Source organism: Athene cunicularia (genome assembly GCF_003259725.1).
Source record: "Athene cunicularia isolate RWA chromosome 3 unlocalized genomic scaffold, athCun1 chr3_part1, whole genome shotgun sequence".
NCBI classification, from domain to species: Eukaryota; Metazoa; Chordata; class Aves; order Strigiformes; family Strigidae; genus Athene; species Athene cunicularia.
In genome coordinates, this window is record NW_020799097.1 from 68232351 (window position 1) to 68257621 (window position 25271).

Here is a 25271-nt window from a genome sequence, read left to right on the forward strand (position 1 = left end):
TCTATCATTTCCTCCCTTCACCCTCATCTTTGTTTTCCCTTTGTAGTCTATAGGATTGTCAGAGGCAGGTCTACACAGTCCTGCCCATTTCTACAGCATTTTCCATTGCCAGAATGTGTTGCTGATGGTAGCTAGGGTAAGAAACTGTAAATGTTCGTTTAAATAGTAAGAACTAAAAAAAGTTACATGGAAAGGACCCAAGGTGAAAAATGACATCCTACTGCATGCTGTATGCCAAACTAACAGGGGGAGGGAAGGAAAGAAGCATGTATGGCTTGTTAAACAGTTGAGCGTCCATATCCTGTCTCCCCTTCTTTCTTTTACTGTGGAAGTACTACTTCCTTTGGGATCTGCTCCTACAAATCATCAGGCTATTCCCAAAGAGCATACAGGCATTAACATCAGCTGCATAGCTAAAAAACCTCAAACAAACAAACCAACAACAAATCAAGGGGCAAAGAAAATAAGTATTACCTTAGAGAACAGGTAATTTCAAATTCAAAGTCTGAGGACATAAACACAGTAGCAAGTTTAATACTGAAATTCTCTCTGCTTCTAGTAATGAATGAAAGGGGAGTAACAAGACAAACCATACAAAATTTATTTTCTTTAAACATTCAAATTTGGATTTAGCTCTACAATGAGATTCAGATTAACAAAGATGTTCAAAAGTAGCAAAACTGTTATCTTACAGGCTAGGTAACCACTATCCTTTCAGGCAAAACTATCAGTAAAACTGTAGGGAGTATGCATAGAACTAAGAGAAATGTTACAGATGTGTGAGTATAAAATCATTTGAGTACATAATGTTCTGGACCTTTGCTGGGAATGAGCACAGAAAAGTATGCAAGAAGATACATATTCCTAAAAATAACCCAAATGTGAGGTCAAATCATCACTTCCTGGCAATTTATTTTTTTAATTAATATTATTTTTTAAAAAATATCTTTAATGTCACTTACCTTACTACAATTACATTACTGACTTGTTAAAGAAAACATAGACTACTTTGCCAGAAACACCACTTGAGAGGCTTTCCAGCATAGTGAGTATACCATGACTAAGTCTGCCTTTACAGCTCCATTACAGTAGTACATTTAATTTATTCTACTGACATACTTGTAATAAACCTATCTGGAAGAAAAAAAGGGACTGATCACATTGGGTTAAACAAAACTCAGTTTAAATCTTTTAACATAATTTATCTCTACTGCAGCGTATCTCTCTGTCCTGTTCACACACACAGACACACACACACACACACTCATGAATAGTGAGTTGAAATGTGTATCACTTCCATCTGGGAAGGACAGGAACCTCTTAGGTAGGTAGATTCTTCTGATCTAGCAAACAGAAGTGTCTCCAGACACTAAAATACAAAGTCAGTGTGGTGGGTTGACCTTAGCTGGATGCCAGGTGCCCACCAAAGCAGCTCTATCACTCCCCTCCTCATCTGGACAAGGGACAGAAAATATATCAAAAGGCTCATGGGTCGAAGTAAGGACAGGAAGAGATCACTCAGCAAGTACCGTCACAGGCAAAACATATTTGACTTGGGGAGATTAGTTCAATTTATTACCAATCAAATTAGAGTACAGTAATGAGAAATAAAATAAATCTTTAAAACACCTTCCTCCCACCCCTCCCTTCTTCCTGGGCTTAACTTTACTCCTAATTTCTCTACCTCCTCCCCTCTACTGGCACAGGCAGATGGGGAATGGGAGTTGCAGTCAGTTCATCACGTGTGGTTTCTGCCACTCCTTCCTTCTCAGGGGGAGGACTCCTCACACTCTTCCCCTGCTCCAGTGTGGGGTCCCTCCCATGGGAGACAGTCCTCCACGAACTTCTCCATCGTGGGTCCCTTCCACAGGGTACAGTCCTTCAGGCACAGACTGCTCCAGCGTGGGTCCCCCACAGGGTCACAAGTCCTGCCATCAAACCTGCTCCTGCTTGGGCTCATCTCTCCACAGGTCCTGCCAAGAGCCTGCTCCAGGGTGGGCTTCCTACAGGGTCAGAGCCTCCTTCCAGTACACTCACGCACACCAGCGTGGGTCCTCCATGGGCTGCAGGTGGACATCTGCTCCACCACTAACCTCCACGGGCTGTAGGTAGGGGCACAGCCTGCCACACCATGGTCTTCACCATGGGCTGCAAGGGAATCTCTGCTCTTGTTCCAGGAGCACCTCCTCCCCCTCCTTCTTCACTGACCTTGGTGTCTGCAGGGTTGTTTCCCTCACATATTCTCACTCCTCTCTTCTGCTGCAATCACACATGATTCTTCCCCTTCTTAAATATGTTATCACAGAGGTGCTACCACCATCACTGATGGGCTTGGCCTTGGCTAGCAGCGAGTCCGTTTTGGAGACAGCAGCATTGGCTCTATCAGACATAGAGGAAGCTTCTGGCAGGTTCCCACAGAAGCCACCCCTGTAGCCCCACCCCTACCAAAACCTTGCCGCACAAACCCAATATAGTCAGCTTGTTGCAAAGAAGAAAAGTAGCAACCTCAGATAAATGATAAAATTCTGAGAAAAGCACAGGACGAAAATGCCATTATGTGAAAAGCTTAACTACATCATATGAAATGCACACCAAACTGTTAGCTTGGTTTCTAGCAATAAACAGCTAAGTACTAAGAGCCTGCTAAACACCTTCAGCTACCGACAACATTAACCAAAAAGAATGCCATTACTCCTGCAACGTTGTGCCTCGGTGGCAGGCAGATACATGACTCACAATCATTCAAGATAAATTATGATGTAACCACTAAAACCTGAAAGAAAGCATACTTCCGAAGTCATGTTCCTTGCTACTCATCATTCAATTAGAAGTAGGCACAGAGCACACAGATGGGACAGTTGGTGAGAAAAACAAACACATACAGCATATTCAAGAGCTCTGTACGCCTACAGGAATGTATCTTCCCACGTCGCCACCATGTGTGGTGATACACATACAAGTGGTCAATATGGAAGTTATTCACATGTTATTGTGAGTGGTGAGGTACAATGGAAACACATCCTCTAGCAGATGTGTGAGACAATAATAATCCGTGCTACAATCCCAGCCAAGAAACCAAAGGAAATCAACTGGAAAACATCAACATCGACCATCCGGCAATTCACTTACCAGAAAGAAGCCATCAACAAATGCAAATGTCACTTATCTCTTTTTTTCTGTTTAATTAACGAAGAAGCCTTAATTACTTTCTAGTCAGCATTGCTCTTACCACTTTAGCTGCTCACTGCAAGGCAAAATTACCATGAGGAAAAAGTAAGAACTGAGGCTCCTTCCTTTTATAATTCTTTTTTTCCTAACACTTCAGAACTTGTTCTGGTTTAGATTTTTCTCACCAATTTCAAAAAATGCCAAATAATCATCACAAGCATGTCAAGTGTTATCAAATGTCGAGCACTATGTAGGTGGTGTAACCACCCCCTTTCTCAAACTACAGCAAGAGGGTGTGTTTCCACCTGCCACTCTACTGACAACAATAAATTGAACAAAAAATTCCTTCAAGCTCTACACAAGAAGGCAACACAGCAAAATTAAATGTACTCGAGTCTCTCACTCCAAGACTAACTAAGACCACTGCAGGGGATAATTTTCAGATCTAGCAGGAGCAGCAGTTCTGTGCATCACTTGATAACTATCCTCAGCAAGTAAAGAAATACTCTGACGGGCACACAGTCTTGACCTCGGTAAAAATATAGCGACTTCCAAAAAAATGGAAAATTTGGTTTCCATTCTGCAACATATCTGAGATTGCAAAAACAGTTTGCTTTGTATCAGAATGAAACCATGTCCTTTTACACTATGCTATTTTATTTTTGTCAAAATGCTGAGAAAGAGACACCACAGAGCAAAAAGAAATAGAGTGACACCAGGATATTCATCCATGATGTAGGAGAGAAAGATGAAATCACCTGCTCTGCCAGATTCAGGCGAGGAAAGTGAACCTGGGTCTGTCTCAGCTAAGGTAAGACGCTTGATTAACAGCTAGTAGCTGTGAGTCTTCCCTTGTACCCCCAGCTCCACCTGATCCACTTACTGTATCACCAAACATTCACTACGGCAAATAGATTCAGACTCTAGAGCTCATGGCAAAGCTAGTCCCATAGGACGTGACTGACCTAGACAAAAATCTGTCTGTCTGCAACAGGGAAGAATGAGGCAGGACATCAATTGATGACTAGAAAATGATCACATCTGAGGTGGGTGCAAACCGAGTTGCACTCAGGCAGCTCAGCAGAGGATTAAACATCCTTTATCTCTCAACATTTAAAACCTGGCATATGAAATTGAAACTCAAGAGAAAGGATTTTAATAAATGATTCAACTGATAATGGGGAAAAGAGGATGATGCTATGCAGCTGGTGAACAACAAGCAATAGCTATGTTTAAAGAAAGAATGAGAATGTTGGGAGAAAGTAATATAGAAAACCACAGATCTGTGACCTGTGTAGTAACCTAAGGCTTTCACAATCAATTCAAGGAAAGAAAAATTTAAAATATGGAGATAAATGAAAATTATATACATACAGTATGTATAAGCAGACTGTGTCAAATTAACCTGACATCTGCCTTTGATAATAGATGTTTTTAAAGACAAAGAACATAGGATATGTCCAACCTTCTGAAAACTTAGTTTAAAAAAAAAAAAAAAGAAAAAAAGAAACCTTATAATATCCCAAGGGAAATTATTAGCTAAAACGAAAAGGATAGGAATTAAAACAAGGCAGAACTGGATAGCAGGTAAGATAACAATAGATCAGTCTGAATAAACTTCTAGGCCTGGGAGAGGCTAATGGTAGATTTTGTCCAAGGTGGGTTTGGAGACCAATTCTACCTGGTATTTTCATTATTTGTCTCAGCAAAGAAAGTACAATAGGAAGTACTCTGATTAAATACTCTAATCATTCCAAGTTAATACACAGCATTAACTAAAAGCATGACTAGAGTTGCAGAAAGGAGATGCAGGATGACCTTGAAGATGTAGCCACAGTCCCAGAATGAAATCACACAGAACTAAATTTCAGGGACCGGTAAGAATAATTTCTTATATAAGCTGTGGCTCATCAGTTGGAAACATGAAAGGAAGAAAAGTGTGAAAGTATGGAGAAGGGGTTAACAACATGTAGTTTTGAGCTAGAGCTACTTAAGCAATAGTCAAGACCAGCAGATACTGATCAGTTATAACACTGGCCAGGAATATGTCTCTGCTGGCAATGAGAAGACTGGCATTCAACCATCATATGAACAAATTTCTGGAACAGGCTTACCTGCGAGCAAAGAATGCAAGCAGTCTATCCTGTTTTAAAATGGAATATGATAAATGTATCAATAGGGTTGCTGAAAGGCCGCACTAGCAGAGGACTGGACTCACTGAATGTGGAAATTCCTTCCCATCCTAGGTTCCTCTGTCACCAACATAGCACAAATATTACACAGATGCCTAAATGCAGCTGCCAGAAGCCTCTGTTTGTTCAGTAAAGCACAAAAAAATACTTCAATTTTCATTAGTGCTGGTGTGTAAAGAACCTGGCAAAGAGTCTTTATGACTAAAAGAACACTTGTATCACAAGTCCATACTGGTGAAGAAGCCCTGACAGCTGTCCTGTACCCCAGTTGCTTACTGATTCTCGCTCAGATGTTCATCATTAACTCTAGTGCTTACTCTGCTTACTCTGATCTTTCGTTTGTAGTTCTCTGGCTTGAGAGGGAAATGGCACTCCCACTTCTCATCCTCTCTGCTGCAGTTTTTAATCCACAGTAGTTTGATGCTTCAGATATGGCAACACACACACACAGAGCTTCAAACAATTATGATGGGCTTTGTCTAGTCTGTAAAAGCACATACCCCAACCTCAGATCAGTATTTTGCAACACTGGTATTGTCCAGTGATTTCAAACAGATGTTGTAAAACAGCAAAAAAGCAGGCATCAACTTATTTCTGAGAATACTAATATGAATTTTAGCTTGAAAAAAATTAGGATCTGTAATTATGAGGAATTATAGGAGGTCCAGTCTATCCACTAGAAAAGAATGTATTCAATATTTTCACTAATTCCCAAATGCTCTAGAAACTGCCAATAAAACACAACACAGCCAATCTTCAGCATGTAAGATATTCTCCCTCTCCTCATTACAGAGAGTTTCCATAACACGGCTGCATGGTTTAGATGGAAATGAGATATTACATTTGGGTAATAAAGTTAAGCCAGGTGTATGGAAAGCTGCATTTTTCACCGTTGTGTGAATTCTCCAGACTGATCAGTTAATTATGATAAGCTTGCAGTTCCCATATTCTTCTAGCCAATGTAACTATCAAGAGAAAAATAAGCTTCCAAGAGAAGATAACAAATATTTCCAAAATCCCTGGTGCAAATAATACTAAAGTCTGAGCCAACTCTCATAAAGGTACAAAGCCTTGGTGGTCTTCATGCCTTCAGACTTACTGAAAAACAGGGAGTGGTAGGTGAGGCATTCCAGCATTGCCTGGAGAAGAGAAATATCTGTGTGGTGAACTCGAAAAACGCTCCCTTGGAGACTAGTACTCATAGCTTCAGTTAAATGGTTCAGCCTGGCAAGTAGCATGTATGTGCTTATTTCTTTTGGTTCAATACAACTAAATATATTTCAGGTTTTCAACAACAGTACACTTATTCTTTTGAAAGTAGTTTTGAAGTTAAAAAATAGGTATGTAAGCATTTCTTTCTGCATCCTTTTCCTTTCTGAAAGACTTTAAGAATATCTTTCAAAAAGTAACAGTTGATCCAAAGGAATTTATTGAATGGCTTTCAAGAGACATTCTCATAATCTCTGTTAAAGAAAGCATCCAAGTTTCACCAGAGAGATATGAAGGGTTCTGGGTTCACTACTTCAGTTATGAATAACTCATATGTCTTGCTTATGTGAGGATGAGGCTTTTCAGTTCTTTAGCTCATGTTATCCCCTGGGATCAACATGAAAGGGGCACCCAGCAGCTGGCATCCAAGACAGAGCTCATGAAATATCTGCAGTCCTTTAAATTTCTGTCTAGGTTGAGAAGAGAACATTAACTGTGATCAGAAAGGAGAAAAACAAGAGAGTTCTAGGAGGAGAAGACAAACTCCCATGCAAGATTCATTAACTGTCCCACAACAATCATTTGCACTGGAGAAACTGCTACTAAAAGTGAGGAGGGTCTAGAAGATGAGGTGTGGGGATAAAGCCACATAGGTTTAGTAAAGCTGTGATACAAGAGGACAGTACAATTGATCCAGGGTTTCCATCATGAAGGCCCAGCTCTGGAATCATCAGGAGGTGTTTGGAGGCATACAGTTCTTTAAGGCCTTCATACAAGAGCAGGGTTTTTTTCTCTACATCCTCTTTGGCCAGAGAAGGGTGATCATAAATTTGGTGGTAAGTCAGCTGAAAAAAATTCAGAGCCCATAACACAAGAATGGGCCAGCTCAAGTGAAATGTGGAGAGCTAATTTCCACCTAGGAAAAGTGCATTGAAAGGTCCTACTTTACCTCAGGATGCTGATCTATTTCCTCTGTATGTCAAAGCAGCAAATAAATAAACAATTTTATTTTTTTTTTTTTTCACTCTTATGTCCTACCAGTACAAGCCTTGACATAGAGAAGATGACTGCTACACACTGAACTTATTCATGAAGAGCTTTTACAGCCACATTTGATTTCTAGACCAAAAGCTGTCTCCAGGTAGCTTCTGCATTAAAGAAACAGACCTGAGAAGGTGTAGCCACAGATGAAAAATATCTATTGAAACACATCATACCTTCCATCACTTCAAGCTGAAAGACAAAGCAATTTGATTCACCTCTCATCTTCATTGGGGTTCTCTATGAATCCCAGCAAACAACTGAAGTACCATGGACCCTAAATTCAGATTCTTATTAATCTCCAGTCAAGTTTTCCAGAATTACGGGAGTGTTCGTGTTATCTCAGTTCAGTAATTTTAACCAGAATTTATGTAAGTTTTTAACTATGGCACAGTGTCAGTTCAGTTGTTTCCCCACAGCTGGTACTCAGAGGCAAGTATTACTACTTAAGCATTCACACTCCAACGCTGGAGTAAATTCAAAACAATTTGCAGGCACTAACTGTGGTTATTATCTGTACAGTGGTTTACAGCTTTCATGCTGCTTTAACCAACAGTTAGAAAGACAGTGAAATACTGAATTTATTACCAATTCAAAAACCCCTCCTCTTTTTGCCTAGGAAATTTTCAAGTTCTTCTGAAAGCCTTTGACCTCAGATACCAACTATCTCAAATTCTCATTGCTAAATTAACATGACTAGAGTCTACAAATACAATACTATTGTAAAGTTACAATAGTAAGTTTAGTTTCTAGAAAACTGAAACTAAACACATTAGAGAAAAAAACCAAAATGTACCAGATTTTAGTAATTCAGAAATTATTTAATCTCTGCAAGGTATTTTGGCTTTTATCACTTGTTGCTGTCCTAGACATTTTGTAACTTATTTTGGGACTGGCTGGAAGGTACCCTCTCAACAGCTTCAGTGCTGTAACAAATGACTCTTTGGTGTAGCTAGAAACTTCATTTAGGAATTCATTCAAGATGTTAAATCTGGAAAGAAAAATTAGCATACTGCTGTCATAACATCAGTCTTCCTATATAGGGTTCTGAAACACAGAATTATTAGATGTCTGTCACTGACAAGACTGTTATCAAACAAGACAAGAGCTATAGGTTCCCTTCATGGCCCCATGTTCTGGCTTCAGGGAACAAACTATGAGACATCAGAAGCTGCTCTACAATGTTTCCTGAAGGACAGATGGAACCAGGCTGCTGTTTTTTGCACATCTGATACTGCCTAGACAAAGGGAATCCCATTCTTCTGGCCAGGGTCTGAAATGCTCAAGCATGACAAGTCTCTCTCCTTTGTTGTCATCCTTCAGTGAGGAAAGTGATGCTTCTTCTTTAAACACTCCACATTTTCACGTTTAGAAAAAGCCAGCATGTTCATGCAAATATTCTTCTATCATACAGCTTGCTTAAGACATGTTGGGCCACATGCTGAACAGCGGCTTTGCTCCAGTCAGCCACCTACTTCTGCAAGTGTGACTTTCTGTAGGCTGCTTTATGTTTTCTTTTCTTTTTTTCTAAATATCTGCAGAAACATCCATCTTGAAGCTGTAGCAGAGACAGCAGAGTCCTTTAGATCCCTTGGGAGTTTCTTTGTCGGTTAACTGTTCATCCTGAAGCAAAGTAATTTGATTCATTTGCTAATTCAGTTATCAATAGGAGATACAAATTAGCAACATAATAGGAACTAGGTGCCTGCACTTCTGCAGCAATGCCTGATTAGCCCCTGCATGTCAATGGTATGTTTTATATGGTTATTTAACTTCCTAAACTTTCTCTGTCCAAGTATCTGCCACTCACAAAACATTTCAGGCTTTTCACTTTTATGCTTAACAAACTGTTACCTAATATATTTGTTTCCTAAGTGCATAACAAATGCCTTCTTAGATGCATTCTCACTGGAGGCCAGCTAGTCGCAGTTAGTGCATCACCCTTCTACTCCAGTTCAACAGCTGGAAATGTGTGGCTGTGGTATGGAGGAGGAAGACAGAGCAGAGCCCATGTTGGGTGGCCACCATCCTCTCTACAAGTGTCAGCAAAGGCTGCAGCCCACTGCTGCCATTAGGTTTTCCAAGATGAGGCTGCTGGACATGCAGGAATGCTGTCAGTGGCTCCTCTCCTGGTTTATGATGCTACTGCGGGATTGCTCACATGGGACAGCTTTGGCCATTCTCGGGACATCTGCACCAAGGAGATTTGGAAAGTAAATGGAGCTGGCCCTGTCAAGGTACCAAGTGCACCACCTTAGTGGTATATTTTCTTCTCCATCTCAGATTTACAGGCACAAAAGTAATGAAAACAGAAAGGAAAAAGGGGGGAAAAAAAGTACTTAATAGTTTAGCAAGAATTTGTGGCTAGCCTCAACAGTTTTTATAATTACTCAACCTACATTACCTCTGTGAAACACGGAACATCTGCTGTTTGATGTGTTTTAAATTATGCCTAAGGCACTGGTCTGTATGTGAATGTCTCTAACTTTATCATCATTAATAAATCTCCTTGCTGTCCATATTGTCACTCTACAGAATTCAGTAGGATGGGCAATGTCACCATTTATGCCTGCGTACTGTCACTGAGCCAGAAGGTGCAGTTCCACGGGGTTTAATGGAATTTACATCAGGAAAAAACAATTTGGCCCACTGACTTCACAGGAATTAAATCATAGCAGCATGTAGCAACGCAGAACAAAATACTAGAAAAGCACAACGAAGAGCATTTAAGGCTGTCCCATTTTATAGCATAAACAATCTTTTAATTTGCAGCACACACATCTAGCAGGAAGCCAACAGGACAGTTTGTCAAGTGCCAGCAAGAGCTCATTAAACCACCACTCTTAGGAAACACTCTGTATTGCAAAACATGCAGTAGGCAACAACTGCTCCTACAGATCCAGCTTCTGAAGAGGCAAATGCTTTCTTCAAATTAACCTCTACGCTGCTACAGTCCCAGGTATAGAGTCACAAGCCAGACCCAGTCTTCTGGTGACTCGCAAGAGTGTGGTAGAAAGACACTTATGTTAACGGCACACAAACGGCTGGAGCAGGAGTTAACCTACCATGGTTGTCCAAGACTACTGTAAACACACACCTCACCTCTGAGCTCACTTTGATGAACAGCCACTACCTGTTCTATCACATCTATGTGGCTTCCTGCTGAAGTAAATTGGGTAATGAGTTTAAAAAAAAAAAAGAAAACCCAGCAGAATCATCAGTCTTCAGGCAGATAAGTAGTCATGTTGCACAGACAACTACATGTCTATGTTAAAAAGAGGCACTGCTTTTAAATGTGTTGCCTCACACCACGTAAAACCATCAGATATCTGGTATTAGATCCACCAGGCAAGAGGGAGTGATGCATGCAGACCTGCACAACTAACACAGACCAAGGCCTACATCTAACAGGACTGTGGGTGTCCTTGGGACTCAACAAGCAAAGAAGCAATATTCACCTCTTCTGCGCCCAAAAGGGTTTCCTGTGAAAGAATAAAAATAAATTTCTTTGACTTCTCACACACGCATTGCAATGAAGGCCATGCCCTACAGCATGAAGAGGAGAATTTAAATGTCAAAACAGCAACTAGGCAAACAAACAAGACCTGATTTGGGAAGAACTAAAAGTAGAAGTTATTTTAGAAATGTTTTCAGTTGAGTTTTAGTTTCACTTTTGTTTACGAAATGCTTTGAACATTACATTAAAAGATGCTTACGAAATGCTTAAAAACTATGGGCAAAGAGCAACAAGCAGAGTGGTCTGAGCTAGCGCTCCAGGCACAACTCCCAGCTGCTGGAGGCTACAGATCACTGTTTCACATCTTCCTGACTTCATCTATTTCTTTAAGAGGGACACACAGGTCCTTCTGATATTCAGGCTGGGTTGGGGTTGGAAGAGGATATATAGGGAGTGCTATCTAGAGAGGCGTGTGTAGCAACATGCATAGAGAGGCAGATGGCTGCAGAGCCAACCTCTAGTCTCCCTTTTCCTCCCTCAACTCAGTGGTATCTGACATTTGCTGAATGGAGCAAAGTTTTCTGGAGAAGCTGAGAGTTGCAATTACACTTTGCAGAGGCATCTAAACCACCTAGTGAAGCATATTTGAAGCAGAAAGTACCTTTGAATTGAATCCAAACCAACTATTATTACAACCACATTTTTAAAAGTAATTTAGTCATATCAAAATTAAACTTGTGGCTGACTGATGTGCTTTGCTTCTGTGCATGCTTACTGAAATCAAAATTAGAGATGGCTCATGTCTTGGGAAACAGAAGAGCCACTTCCTACGTGAGGGTTCCAAAACACTGATAGTCCTCCTGAAGTGGCTGCATTTTGCAAAAATATCTGAGTGTTTAGCAGATCAGGAGTTGAAACGTAATTGCTCCTCTCCAACACACATCCAGGCTACTTGTCAGACAGCACAAAGCCTGACTCCAGCCATGCTTTATACAGCGTGAAACAGCTTCATCAGGAGCAACTCAAACCAGCATGTCCCAGACTATGCTGACCAGGGATCAGCGCAAGGGGTGGGAAAGCTGAGGGCAAAACCCATGCAATAAAACGGCTAGAGAGGTGCTCTGCAGGAAGGTCGGCTGGAAGAGAGCTTACTGCCTCTGACAGTAACTCTCCTTGCAACCAGGTCTCTCCCCTGGCATCTGCCTGCTCGCCACTCCTCCTCCTCCTCCTGCTTACCTGGCTCTGGCCCTTGTCAGACCTCTGCACCCGCCGGATCAACTCACTGTGTTTGCAGGAGGAAGGGAAAAAAAAGTTTTTCTCCTTAATTAGCTTCATTAAAGGCTCCAGCAAATGCTACTGACAGCACAGGGGTGGGATGAGTGTTATGGGGCTGAAAGGTAGAGCTAAGGCAGTGCAGGGGAGGAAGAGGAGGAGGAAGAGGAGGAGGAGGAGGAGGAGGAGCAAGCCTCCCCCTTGTCAGCAGCACCCAAGCCTTCTTTACTGCTACTGGGGCCACACCTCTAGAAAGATGGGCCAGACAGAAACCCAGACCCCACACAGAAGGTAAGTGCCCTACCCAAAGATGAGGGGTACAATGGGGAGCAAAGGAAGAGTATGTCCATCTTTTTTTTTTTTTTTCTTTTTTTAAATGATTTCTTTCCCAGTCAGTTCTGTCCCTTCCAGATGAAAATGTTTCTTCATGGAAACTTGTTAAAGCATATCCAAACTGACATCCTCCACTTAGTTCTTTTTTTTTTATTCTCTTTTAATCACAGAGATCTATTTACAAATTAAGGTTGATTTCAACAGTGTCAGCTAACCAGAAATGACAGCTTTTTTGGCAAAAACCCACTTGCTGGGGAAAAAAGATAATTGCCCAACTCTGACAGCAACTCAGCATACTGCAATGGGTTTTCACACCTACTAATACTTCTACCTCCTGCCTCAGCACTCTATAGATATACCATTAACCCACACAAGGTTGCACTAAATATACAGTTTTCAATTCTTATGCCTTCTCTGTTGTTTATTCCTCAAATATCCATGCCATCTTAAAATGAGGCATTTTTTTCCTCCACAGTTGTAAGAATTCCAGTCCAATTCCCTCAGTTTTCAATTCTACACAAATATTAGTTTAATTTCCTTCGCACTGGAGCTTGAGGCAAATTTAGTTGCTCTGTTATTTGATTTTCCACATTTATGAGTGCATTTTTTAAAAGCATTTCATCTCATTTCTTTTCCAGGATAAGCTTATTACTAGCCAAGCAGTTAGTTAAACAGCTAGCACATAGCATTGCCATGTGGGAGACCAAATGATATGACCACAGCAGGTCCAAACACAGCTACAAGGGTATAGCAACCTCTTGGAGCAAATGAATCACTCTCACAGAAAATTCCCTGGGAATGATTTTTAGGAGTGGCAGAGTTAGTAGCTTTGGAGAAAGTCAATCACTTCCTTTCTGTGCAGAATAGGCTGCCAAAGTTTGCCACAAGGTATAACTGGGTATCCTCAACATGGCAGAATACATAGGAAAAGGCATTCATCCAAGTTACGCTAAGCAGTTACAAAACTGTAAACAAATGTGGACCAACTATTACCACCTAAGTAAATTCTGTTTTGCTCTTGCTTGGTGGTTGTCACCAAGCACCAGGCAGGCTATTACCATGTGACTCAGTGCCGAGAATTTTCATTTTCCAAGCACTTCGTTAATTTTAGTTCATTAATCCTCACAGTATTCTATAGAGATAACTAGAGTTAGTTAATTTATAAAAACATTACGGTGTTTAACTCCAGGTATGTACCTTGGACCAAATTGTGCTTGATTTTTGAAAGAGGTCCCCCTCTGCTGGCACTAAACAACTTTCAAAGGTGCCACCCTGGAAGCACAGGCTGAACATGGACATGCATACGTCAAATTATTTTTGAAAACTCCCTCAACTCTACCAAAGGAGACAGAACAGTATTAAACACTGGATGTGAATGTAGGAGTCTCTAGCCTCCAAATCCCTGCTCAGATCATTAAATACGACCTCTCTTATCTAAAAATCTTACTAAATTCCTGTGTAACAGCACATAGAACAGTTAAACCCTTTATGATTATTTATTAATTCAAGGTAATGCCACTTTCTTCAGTTTCCATTTGAATCCGATCAGGTGATCACACACTAAGCACTGAATTCAATAAACATGAAAGTCCTTCTCCTGAAGCTTAATTTAGAACTATTTGTTCCCTTTCAGAATAAAATAAATCTTCCTTAGCTTCCTTTAAGCAGAAAAGCAAATATACTATGTCCCTTTATCCACTTGTGCTTGGAGTATAATACATACTCCAGTAATTTCCTATTATAATGGAATATTTGCACAGGTTGCAAATTTATCCCGGAGGAATGAGGAATCTAGTGAATGGACACATACATTTATTATACTGAATACTCCAGGTAATGCTGGCCTATGATATCAAGCCAATGCTGAATGATAGCCCTGGTATAATTATGTAATTAATTAGCTCTATCATAATTTTTGTTTTATGGCACTAACTTTTATGTGCCACTAGTCAATTTAATGGCATTTTAAATTGAAGTAAGGCCCCTGAGAGAGATGCTACTTGCTGTATCACAAATCCTGTATTCAGATTTCTTTTAATTTCAAAAGATGACCTAATAAAACTGCTTTATAATTAAATCCATTCTAACAACTTCTCCTATGTGATTCTTTTTCTTCTCTCATTTTTAATTATGAAAAAATTCCAATCAGAAAACACTTGCCACCATAATTATATACAAAAATCAGCGATATCTTTTTGTACTCTTGCTGCTCTCCTCGCACAGCAGCGCACCCCGGCTACCTCTTCTGCAGAACTTTACTAGCATCCCCCAGAGGTGCATTGAGGAAACTGCACCTTTTACACTTAAGAAACTAGACTTAAATTTGCTTCCATCTTGTTTGAAAAATAGTCAAGGCGTGGGAAGGAAAGGGAGCAAATCCCCACGTACTTTCTATTTCAGACAGGCGTTTACAAGTATTCTGGTATCACAAGATGTACTTTTCACATAAAGCAAGATCAGCTAAAGGAAGGGAAGGGTGACCACGGCTCTCCTCCACCCAGTATGGCAAGTGCCCCTCCATGGGCCACCTCCTATTTCCAGCTGAAAAGGCAACCCAGCAGTGAGCACTGGCAGCTTCCCTGGGGCTGGGGGGCTGTGGTGTCATCCAGGAGCAGTCCTTACCACTTAGGGTTTTGGCACCTTTCCTGCCCAATGCTCCTCATATGGAAATCCATCAGGATTTCACTCTGACACAGCGCTGTTAGGATATGTCCTCCATGAGATAATACAGTGGTATTACACTGAATAAGAAATATGAGCAGGTAGTAGCAAAACAATCCTTATGAAAGGAAAACAAATATGTTTTCATATATTTTCTTCTACACAGTGAGCAGCTGTATCCATCCGGAACATGATAATATCACTGGGTGGGAGCAGAGCTAAATGACTCCTTTCTGTACTGATGATGATACATTAAGGGTACCTTAAATGCATGCAGTACTTTACCATACGTAAAGCATGGTAAACACGGAACAATACTTCTGCCTCGGAAAGCCATCACATCATTTCAGCCACCTGTGCCTGGGAAATGGATATATTGGAGGTACCCAAGATAACACACAATATAGTTAAGAGAGTGCTTGATAATACTGCATGGTGCAGCTAAACAGATTAAAACAGTATCATTCCCCTGAAGAAATTATCATATTCTGTTCCATTTCTACTTTCTAGAAAATAATAAAATAACAGACAGATATGGAGCATAAATGGAACTTGAACAATTTGTACTTGGGTTTCTCAGTAAGGCAAGCACAGATTTTTAAACATAATTGAGTTTTAAAAAACAGAGATATTGGAAGGGAGGTGAAAGAGGACTGTCAACCTCTTACCATTTGCTGTGTTCTTTCTGAAGTTATCTAGAAACTCTTCTAGGAGCTGTGACTGGTTTGGAGGGGGTAACAAACTCTTTGGGTCCCTGGAAATGTCGCCATCTGACCAGGATGCACATAAGGGTTGTTGGGTCCCACAATGGTTCATTCTCAGAGTGAGCATGACGGTTCTCTCTGAAAACAACTCCTCCATCTGCCTGAGGTCAAGATCAGACACAGCCTCTCCATTTATGCTCAGGATTTCATTGCCTACTCTGAGCCCTGGGAACATATGAAAGGAAATAAATAATTTTAAAAAAAGAGGTCACAAACCAAACCTTATGCTGATACACCTTTTATTTTTGCCGTTTTAATTCCTACCACAAGTCCACTAGAATCGACAGCAGCTTTATTTGTGCTATAATTATGCAGATGGACCTTATGCTTACTCTGATAGCTGTTACACATAGTACAGCAATCGAGTTGTTTCTTTCTAAAGATACTACAGAATTTGGTGGGTAGGAGGGCAGCACAACTTTTAAAAAGGTAAGAATAGAGGCACCTCTCATGACTCAGATACCACCAGTGTACAGCACTATAACACTTATTTCATTATCTGGGAAGAACAAGGCACTAGTCACACAGATCAAATCTTTCATGCAAAACTGGAACAATAGCGGATAGAGTCTTTAAACAGTTGCAACTGCTGCCTTTCAAGGTACAGCAACAATCAAGTGGTCATTACCCTCAGGTAGCAAATGAAACTGTCTCCATTTTTCTGCGTTTGTCTCTCTGCTTTTCAGAGAGCAGAAGGCATGTGATCCTGCTGTGCTGATGAAGAGAAGCACGATTTCTGAGCAGCACAGTAGAGAAGGCACTCACAGAAACGCATGCAGAAAACTAGTTGGCGGAGAGAGGCTACTTTTCATTGCCCACAAAAGTGGAAGCGTGAGATTAACTCTTTCTCCAGCCTGTTCCTCTCTGCAAAAGCACTTGACTGGATGGCTGAATGCAGACTTTGTCTCCAAAGGTGAAAGGATAATTCAATCACTCTGTGTACATTATCTTTCCTAGTATCACATACTTTCCACCGTCTTCAGAAAAGAAAACTATGAACATTAAAAGCCAAGAACCGTTTCAGACAGCAGTACTAAAGCTCCTTCATGTTTTGGGACTTAAAAAAGATAATGAAGTACAGTATTAAACATAAATATGATACAATACCTTCCTTGTATGCCAGTCCCTCAGGGAGGACATCACTTACAAATATACGGGTGAGGAGATGCTGATGTTCATCAACTTGAGCTGTGACAGCAAAGCCTGAAGCAAAAGAGGTTTAAATGAAACAAACCTTCTCAGAAACCTTTCCTTTTATTTTGTGTATTTAGCAGACTCTACACAGAGGAAGGATGCTTCTCTTGAGAACACACCCATGGAGCATTACATTGTTTCTCAGTTACTGTAAGACCTGTTAATAGGATTTTTCAACTTCCAGTAAATGTCATGCTGTGCTGTAAAAAGCACCAAATTACATTTCAAAAAAACAGTTTCTACCTCAGCCCCATATGACATTTCAATAACTCAGCTAATCATTATGGTAAGAGTTGTGCAGTGTGTCCATTAGACGTAGAGGTGTCTTAAACAGATCCAAAAATTGGAAATCAAAACTATAAAGCAGCAAGTCCAAATAGACCAGTGAGTGAGGCAGCCCAGAAGGGAATACTTTATACCACCAGACTCGCAGCTAAAGACCAGCACAGAGCTGCCTTACAAAGGTATCCTTGCAAGGTATGTAATTATTCTTAGGCATAACTGTCTCCCACAGAAAAAAAGCCTGTCAGAATTTGTACCAAAGGACCCTCTGTTGATACTGTGCCAACAGAGGATCCCACTTGACCATGGCCTGACTGAGACCAATTGTATCAATCCTGGCAAAGGACATTTGTCTTCTGACAATTCCGTGCTTGAATTATTTGTCCAGAGCAGTAGATCATAAAGTGAACCCTTCCCAAACATAAGAAATGAGCTTGCCAGTGTAAAACAACCAGTTTGGGTCTTTTTTATAATGCCTCGAGACCTTTGTAGACTCAGACTTTTGAGCAATCAAGGATGGCTCTCCCTGTTCTCAGAGACAGAAAAGTCCTGAAGAGAGAAAATAAGCAATAATAAGAATAAAAAGAAAAATTCCTGAGAGCTTACCAAAATCAGTTATGTTTTCAGTCTTTGTAAGATGAACGTGATAAACATTTAATGGACAAATTTCTATTTCATCATACACCTGTTGGAAAAAAAACATAACAGAAGACATCAAATTATGAAACTGCATAGAAACTGCAAGCATCAAAATCCAGTGGTACAGCATGAGAAATACACACAATATTCTCTGCATCAATAAAGAGCCAAAAGTTGCTGCCTTTACAGAGAACTGTGTTACTGTGTAAACGTCACCGGTATCAGTGGGACTAAATGCAGAGTACGCTAAAGATAGAAAACCCAGCCTGGAGTAGAGACTGACACTTTGCTTTTGTACCAGAAGCCCAACTTAAATGGTTCTTGAAGAGAGTGTTTCCAGGGCCTAACCACCCAAATGTCTGCATAGGCATGGACTGTGTGAATGAGGATGGCAGAATGCAATCCAGGAACAGCTTTAAAACCTTATTTTAGATCTAAATCACACATATCCATAGGTGATAATACAACTGTAGCTACAGACATCTTGGAGCTTTATCTAAAAGGAGTCACACTTTCCTGGTCTACTATGTATTCATATGGTTCAGGAGCACAATATTCAGTATTTTCATCAACGAGTCTTCTGAGTTGTAGGCCATAGTGTCTTGGCTCCAGCTGTTTCATCTAAGGAATAAAGAGAATGGGGTTTGGAATTTTTATTTTTTTCCAGAATTCCAGAAGTCAAATACGTGACACACACACAAAAAGCTTTTTAGAAATCATGCAAAAGCCATCCTCAACAAGTAATTTCCTAACTATTTTTGTGGTATAAACAAAACTAGCTGCATTGCTTAGAAGATAAGGTTTCAAGTGCAATTTCCATTTTCCCTTACGATCCTCCCAATTTCTTTCATAAACACCATGTCTTGGCTATTAGATTATCTGAGTACTGCTATATGTTTCCAAAGGTATCACAACCATTTTCTGTCTTTTTTAACTTACGCTCACAACTATCTTTTTCTGTCACAAATTTTAGGGACTCAGTTCTGCTCAGCAACTTTTTCTTCTGATGGACATAATTTACATGCATGTACGGGCTGTAAGAAGAGAGGATGAGATGCAAAGCAGGTTCCCTAAGGATTTGCCTTTACTGGATTTTATTTTTATTGCTGGGTTTCATCTATGATCAGAGAGTTTCAGCTATTTTTTCTTGCCACATGAGGTCAAAACAAAAATCCTGTCTCAACAGGAAGTCAAAGGGAAATAGAAATATTCCTAAAGGATATTAGCCTGAAAGTGTTGAGCTGCTGATGGGAGTCTCCCTGAAAATCAGGATGCTGGTAAGACCACTGCACAAAACATTTCATTTTAGCATATTAATGGAGCAACATTTCTGAAACAGAAGGAAGCAACCTTTCTAAAAGAGGACGAATGACTGCCTCCCTGAGGGTTATTTAACCTCTTTAATGCATCTCTGTAGCTTACAAAATCTAAATCTACTGAGTAACTAGTAATTACCTTAACATTTTAGTATGTGTAACAGTTTACAAGTTGCATGTGTTCTGTATCCTGAACAATTGTATTCAACAGCACATTTTTTTCTATACATGTTATCCAAAAGCCTCACATAGAAAACATAAATGAGAAAAGTATAAACCCCATAAAGAATGAATGAAGGGAAAAAAAAAAACAAACCAACCCCTTTGAACTTTATGCTTATACACATAACATTCAAACACGTTCTGTTAGGAAGAAAGATTCCTTACACTCACCAGAGCGGAATGAAAATGTAAGAAGGAAAAGAACCAGGATAGATGAGCAGAAAGTATTCAGCATTAGAGAATGCTTATGAAAAGCTTTACACACAGAATAGAAAGAAAAAATAAAACAGAAAAACATTTAAGAAAAAAATCAAATAACTTTAAGTTTTCATGCGATACAGACAATGAAAATTAAAAGTCAGCTTTACAATTACGAATATTTTGGAATGATGGTGTAAGAGAGGTAAGGAATTTCCTTTTCAACTTAATGTAACGTTTATAACTTTTATTTCCTCTTTCAGAGGTCTTGCATGTTACCGTAATCACTTCCAAATGTTTCAGCTGTACCGTGCCACCTGGTGGTCAAATAATGTCTTAGACAATCCCTTTAGCCTGACTAGGTACAGATAATTTTTTAAAAGTAAATCTAGGCATTAAACTGTTTCTCCACGATTCAGTCTCCATCAGAAAAAGCAACAGGAAGATAATTTCTTCTCAGTGATGCCACGGAGATACATTGTGACTTGGCTAATTCAGTGTGCTTATTTTGATTTAAAAACTATAGCTCACCCTGGATTCTTAAAAATTTGTGTAATTTAATAATTGTTTGTTTGTTTACAACATTGCAGAGAGCCATTACTTTGGGTCCTTTTCTCCATTATAAGTCTCAAAATTCATTAACTTCTAAGCCAGTTGAATGAGCTCACCTGTAAGTTCACACTAACCTATGCCAAAAGCTACAGCTGGGTTTTGTACAGAGCAGGACTCCTTTTTTTTCCTGTTTTTCCCCTTCACTAGTGAGGTAAATAAACTATATTTACCAGTTGTCAGAAAGAAGAACTTGAGAGTAAAAAGTTAAGTTTTTCCAAAAAGCTTGTTTGCGTAATTTAAGCACCTTGAACCACAAAGTTGAGCTAAATTCAAGCACTGACACACATAGAGACAAAGGTGCTAGGTACGCTGAGATGTTCTAGAGATGCTGGCCTTTTGTCTGCAGTTAATATTGGTAATTCTACTTTACCTTCAACCTGTGACTCAGTTTTCTGTCCCAAGATTTATAGCAATTCCTCTCAAATCTTGGCACTAACTTTCAGAAGAGGATGCACTCTTTGAAATTAAGTAGAGAAGGTATTTAATTAAAAGCTTAAAAGGGTTCTTTAAGAAGCAAACACATATGATAACCTTTGTCACAGCAGTCTTAATGTCTTAATCTCATGGCATTAACTCAGCCAGTCCCCTCTGATTAACTTGTACAGAACAACTAGGTTCACTGCAACGACAACACAGAATGGACATGTGCTGAGATCTCTCAGGGCCTGGCTCCCTGGTAAACCATCACCGCTCTTTAAGTACTCACTGCGTGCTGTCTCAAGCAATGCTTCTTGAAAACGCTATTACGTTCCTTCTCAAGTCCATAGCTATTAACAAGGTGCAATTGTACATGAAAAGTGAGTACCTTGCATGCCAAAGACAAAACATCTTCCACCCTGTGCTCTGGCTTGAGGGTCAGCGCCACTCCCTGGCCATCACAGAAGTGAACATACGTCTGTGTCTCCCAAGCACTCTCTTTCTGAATGCTCTCTGGCACTGAGCAGTAGACATTCAAAAAGTCATCAACTTGCTGCTGGAAACAAGAGAGAAATGTACAACATATGTGGATGTTGTAAAAAACCCCAAAAGTACAATTACATTGGCAGTTTGCAGTGGATATGTATTTAGACACGGTACTCTGTATTTCCCCGTGGCAAGACAGGGACAGAGTTCAGTTACCTGCTCTCATTCACTGTCGAAGACGTGATTTTCTTGAGAATAGATTGCACTTCCTCTGCATTCCCATTATGGGCTTTTATGCCTTTATCTTACATTAATTGTTGATTTAATTCGAAGTGAAAATATTTATATACCTGATATTATATTGCAGTGGTAATAAATTCTTAAGAAGAACTGACCTCTACAATTTTACCTAATTAACAAATGCAAAATCCCCAGAATGAGTGCAATTTTGACAGAAAATGGTAACATAGTAAACTTCCAGCAGAGAGCACTGTGGAGCAAGGCTTGCCATAACATAATAACGGACTAAAGCAGGAATAAAGTTTCCTACTCACAGTTTCAGAGCGTATTGTTCCACAGGTAGCATAGGGTATTTGCCTGTTTACCATTTTGCTTCACATTCACCTTCATTCCAACGCCACTCCACTAGATCAATTAACAACATCCACCCTGAATAAATACCCTGTTGCTTTCTCACACTTCATTTTCACACTTTTTCCTGTACCTCACTTCAGGCTACATGTTTCAAAGGAAGCCACACAAGAAGAAAAACACTGAGAGCTGCTCAGAATTTGGAGTTTCACCTCTATATTTGGGTCTGCCTATCCCGTATGTCACTGAAGTACCCACATAAAGGTATTTCGGTTTACGCGGATAGGATCCCTCAATTCCCCTTACCGTCACTGGAAAGGGACAATAACCTTGGAAAGCTGCAGAACTGCCACCCAAGACATACCTTAAGATACACCTGTTCTTAGGAGTGCCTACTTCCCTGACGCTTTCTCTTTACATTTCTGTTTGTTTGAGTCAGGGGCAGAGGTGGGGTGCTGTTGACTATACAAAGTCCCTTGATTATGCAATTCTTCCTCCTGGCTCTGCAGCGACACAAGCCCAGGGGTGCACTGCAATTAAATCTCCAGTAAAATCACTGCACAGGGACTGCTTCCCATGCTGCAGGCAGCAAACTTATTGACAACAATCTACCAGTAGCAACATAGAGACCAATATTTTTTTTATTCCAAATAACAACTGTGGCTGTGAAAATGATGTAGTAAGCAATCCTATCCAGGCAATTACCAAACAATGCAGAAATTCAGGTTTCAGTCAACCCAGAGTATGGCACAAGATTTTATGCCAGACTAATGCTGGGTTTGGCAGAATGTTAATGAACTAATGGCATTCACAAACCCTGTATCTCTTGCTTAATTGTCCCTTTTAACTAGCTGAAAATGCAATTTCTATTAACACAGGTCCATGGAAATCCTACTAAAATCCAGTAACTACTATACATAACATGAATCCTGTTATGCTATTGCAACTAATGAAGTGATGAAATCTACACCAGGTGAAGCTTCCCCTTGGTGGCTGTGGTTCCAGACTGCTCTTCAACAGCAACTGGTGCTGTTGAAGAAGATAATTCCCATAGAAGCGTGGTCCTCTCAGAAAACACCAAATCAAGTTCCTGTGAATAAATGCTGACCTCCTTCCCCAGCGTAAATAACAGAAAGGAGAAAGGTCAAGGAAGGCAGGCTGCAAGAGTTTAGCAGGAATGAGTCAGACTGAATTCTCCGGCCGCTTCTTCCAGTGAAAACCAAAGCTATGTTGCCTCAGCTAGGGAGATGCTCCCAGAAGCCCTGAGGTTTGTAACTACCAAAGTGGTTTATTGCACTGCAACGGTAATTCTTCAAATCTGTGTAACTGAAATAAATCTCACTATTGCCAGAGATCAAAAAAAATCAAACCCCAAAACACAGAGGATTAAGGTGATGAGAAATGTGACTAAAGCTACCTTTTTTCCAGAAGCTTTTAAGACAGGACAGAAAGTTCTGCAACCAATGTGTGATACTTCCCTTTCCTGCCACGTACACTGGTGCTCAAGCATACGCCTTGAGATAAACTCGCCTCTGTTATTAAACATGACTATGTTCCTAAACTGCAGTCAAGGTACTGTTGCTTCGCCCATATTTTCCATCTCAGAAAATCTGACATGAAAAGGGATTTTTTTTTTCCTGTTATGCCTGCAGTGACTAATTCTACAATAGTTCATTCATTCATTGCCACATAAAATTATAACAACCATTCCAACTTTCCAGAAATAGGCGCCAGGATTTGCAGACTGTCACACATTGTGCCACAGGGCTGCTGCAGGACCAATAGGTTACTTCATAATTTCCTCCCACTGTTTGCCTCTGGTTTTAGCATCCTTTTCAGGGAAAATACAGCCTCCCTGGCAGACTTCACTATTTGTCATTTGCTGCACTCTACAGGTAGCATTTTATAAAAGTTTTGATGCTGTTTTTGTTTTTCATTTGAAAGCAGCCAGTGAAACCAGGCTGATGCCAAAGTAACAGTTTACAGAGTGATGATGAATCATTTCTGAGTTGTTGTATGACTCATCAGAATGTCAAGATCTTAAAAGTGCCCACACGATATTTAATTCCCATTAAAAAAAAAGTTTGAGAAATAGTGTTGAGATAATGATAATGATAATAATAATAGTAACAACAATAATAATAACAATAATAACAATAACAATAACAATAACAATAACAATAACAATAATAATAATAATAATGTTGTTTTTCTAGAAATAAGGTTGTGTTCTAGAGCTCTGCTTCAGGACATATATTGGGATATTTTCTAGACTTGAAACACAACCCTGCTAAACTTAGTAAAAGTCTAGCCTAAAATCTGCAGTGGCATTGTCCCCCTGACAGTCCCCTCTACTCCACCTGGGGAGCAGGGCTGCAAGCCCCTGCCTAAATTTGGAGAAAGCTGCTTTTATCCAGAGCTGGGTCAAGAAGCCAGAAGACATCACTTCCCTGACATGGCACCAAAGGGAGGGGACTTTATTCTGACTGCTCCCTGGCACCTTCAAAAACTTTCTGTCTTCTCAGAAAGGTTCAGGAAGAGCAAACGGTCTTGTTAGGCCAGAGGACAGGAGACCCACAGCAGACTCCACTGCACAAGGCATCACTGTTGACCTACCAACGCCAAGGGGGCCGGTGCTAAACCGAGGGACTGGTGTCACAGCCTTTTGAGAGAAACTTTCAGGGGGTGCACACAGAAGATTTTGTGTCTTCTCAGTTTAGGAGGGACCAAACCTTTCCATGTTTTAACAGGGCTGGACAGGAATGAATTGTGTTTGCTGTCTCTGAGGTGGGTAATGGATGCTATCTCACACCACACCCAATACTACATTCTGGAGGAATTTCTAAGTGTTCTCTACAGGAGATCATTTCCCCCAGAAATCCCTCATAATTATAATTTGTTTTGAAAAGAGAGGGATAATTTGGTTTAAATACTTTCCCACCCCAGGAAATAATGAGTGGTCAACTAACTAAGGAATTCAGGTGTTTCAATGTACTCCTTCAAAGAACAGACAAAATGTGAAGATATTTTCAGGAAGCAAAAGAGTGTTATAGGATTAGCTGCTGTCAGTGGGAGATGCCACTGTCAGTGGTATAACTTCTGCATAATTACATATTTCTTTTTTATCTACCCATTAAACAAATGCACATGATGAGAAAATAAACCATGTAGCACATAATGATGCAAAAAAACGCAACATAAAAACCTATGAGAAATT

General features: G+C 40.1%; 1 protein-coding gene across 5 annotated transcripts in view; it reads right to left on the reverse strand.

The window, feature by feature from the left end:
* The window catches only part of TIAM2 (T cell lymphoma invasion and metastasis 2), a 117272-nt gene that overhangs the window by 33993 nt on the left and 58008 nt on the right, over positions 1–25271 (reverse strand). For 3 of the 5 annotated variants that reach the window (XM_026845623.1, XM_026845622.1, XM_026845621.1), the window contains 5 exons: positions 21366–21533; positions 18729–18833; positions 18180–18258; positions 17205–17300; positions 16002–16262 (listed from right to left, as the gene is read on the reverse strand). In XM_026845623.1, coding sequence (XP_026701424.1) covers positions 16002–16262; positions 17205–17300; positions 18180–18258; positions 18729–18833; positions 21366–21533 — 709 coding nt within the window. Of the gene's footprint in view, positions 1–12303; positions 13019–16001; positions 16263–17204; positions 17301–18179; positions 18259–18728; positions 18834–19921; positions 20006–21365; positions 21534–25271 lie in introns of those variants that run through there. The other 2 variants (XM_026845624.1, XM_026845626.1) reach the window with 2 other exon arrangements.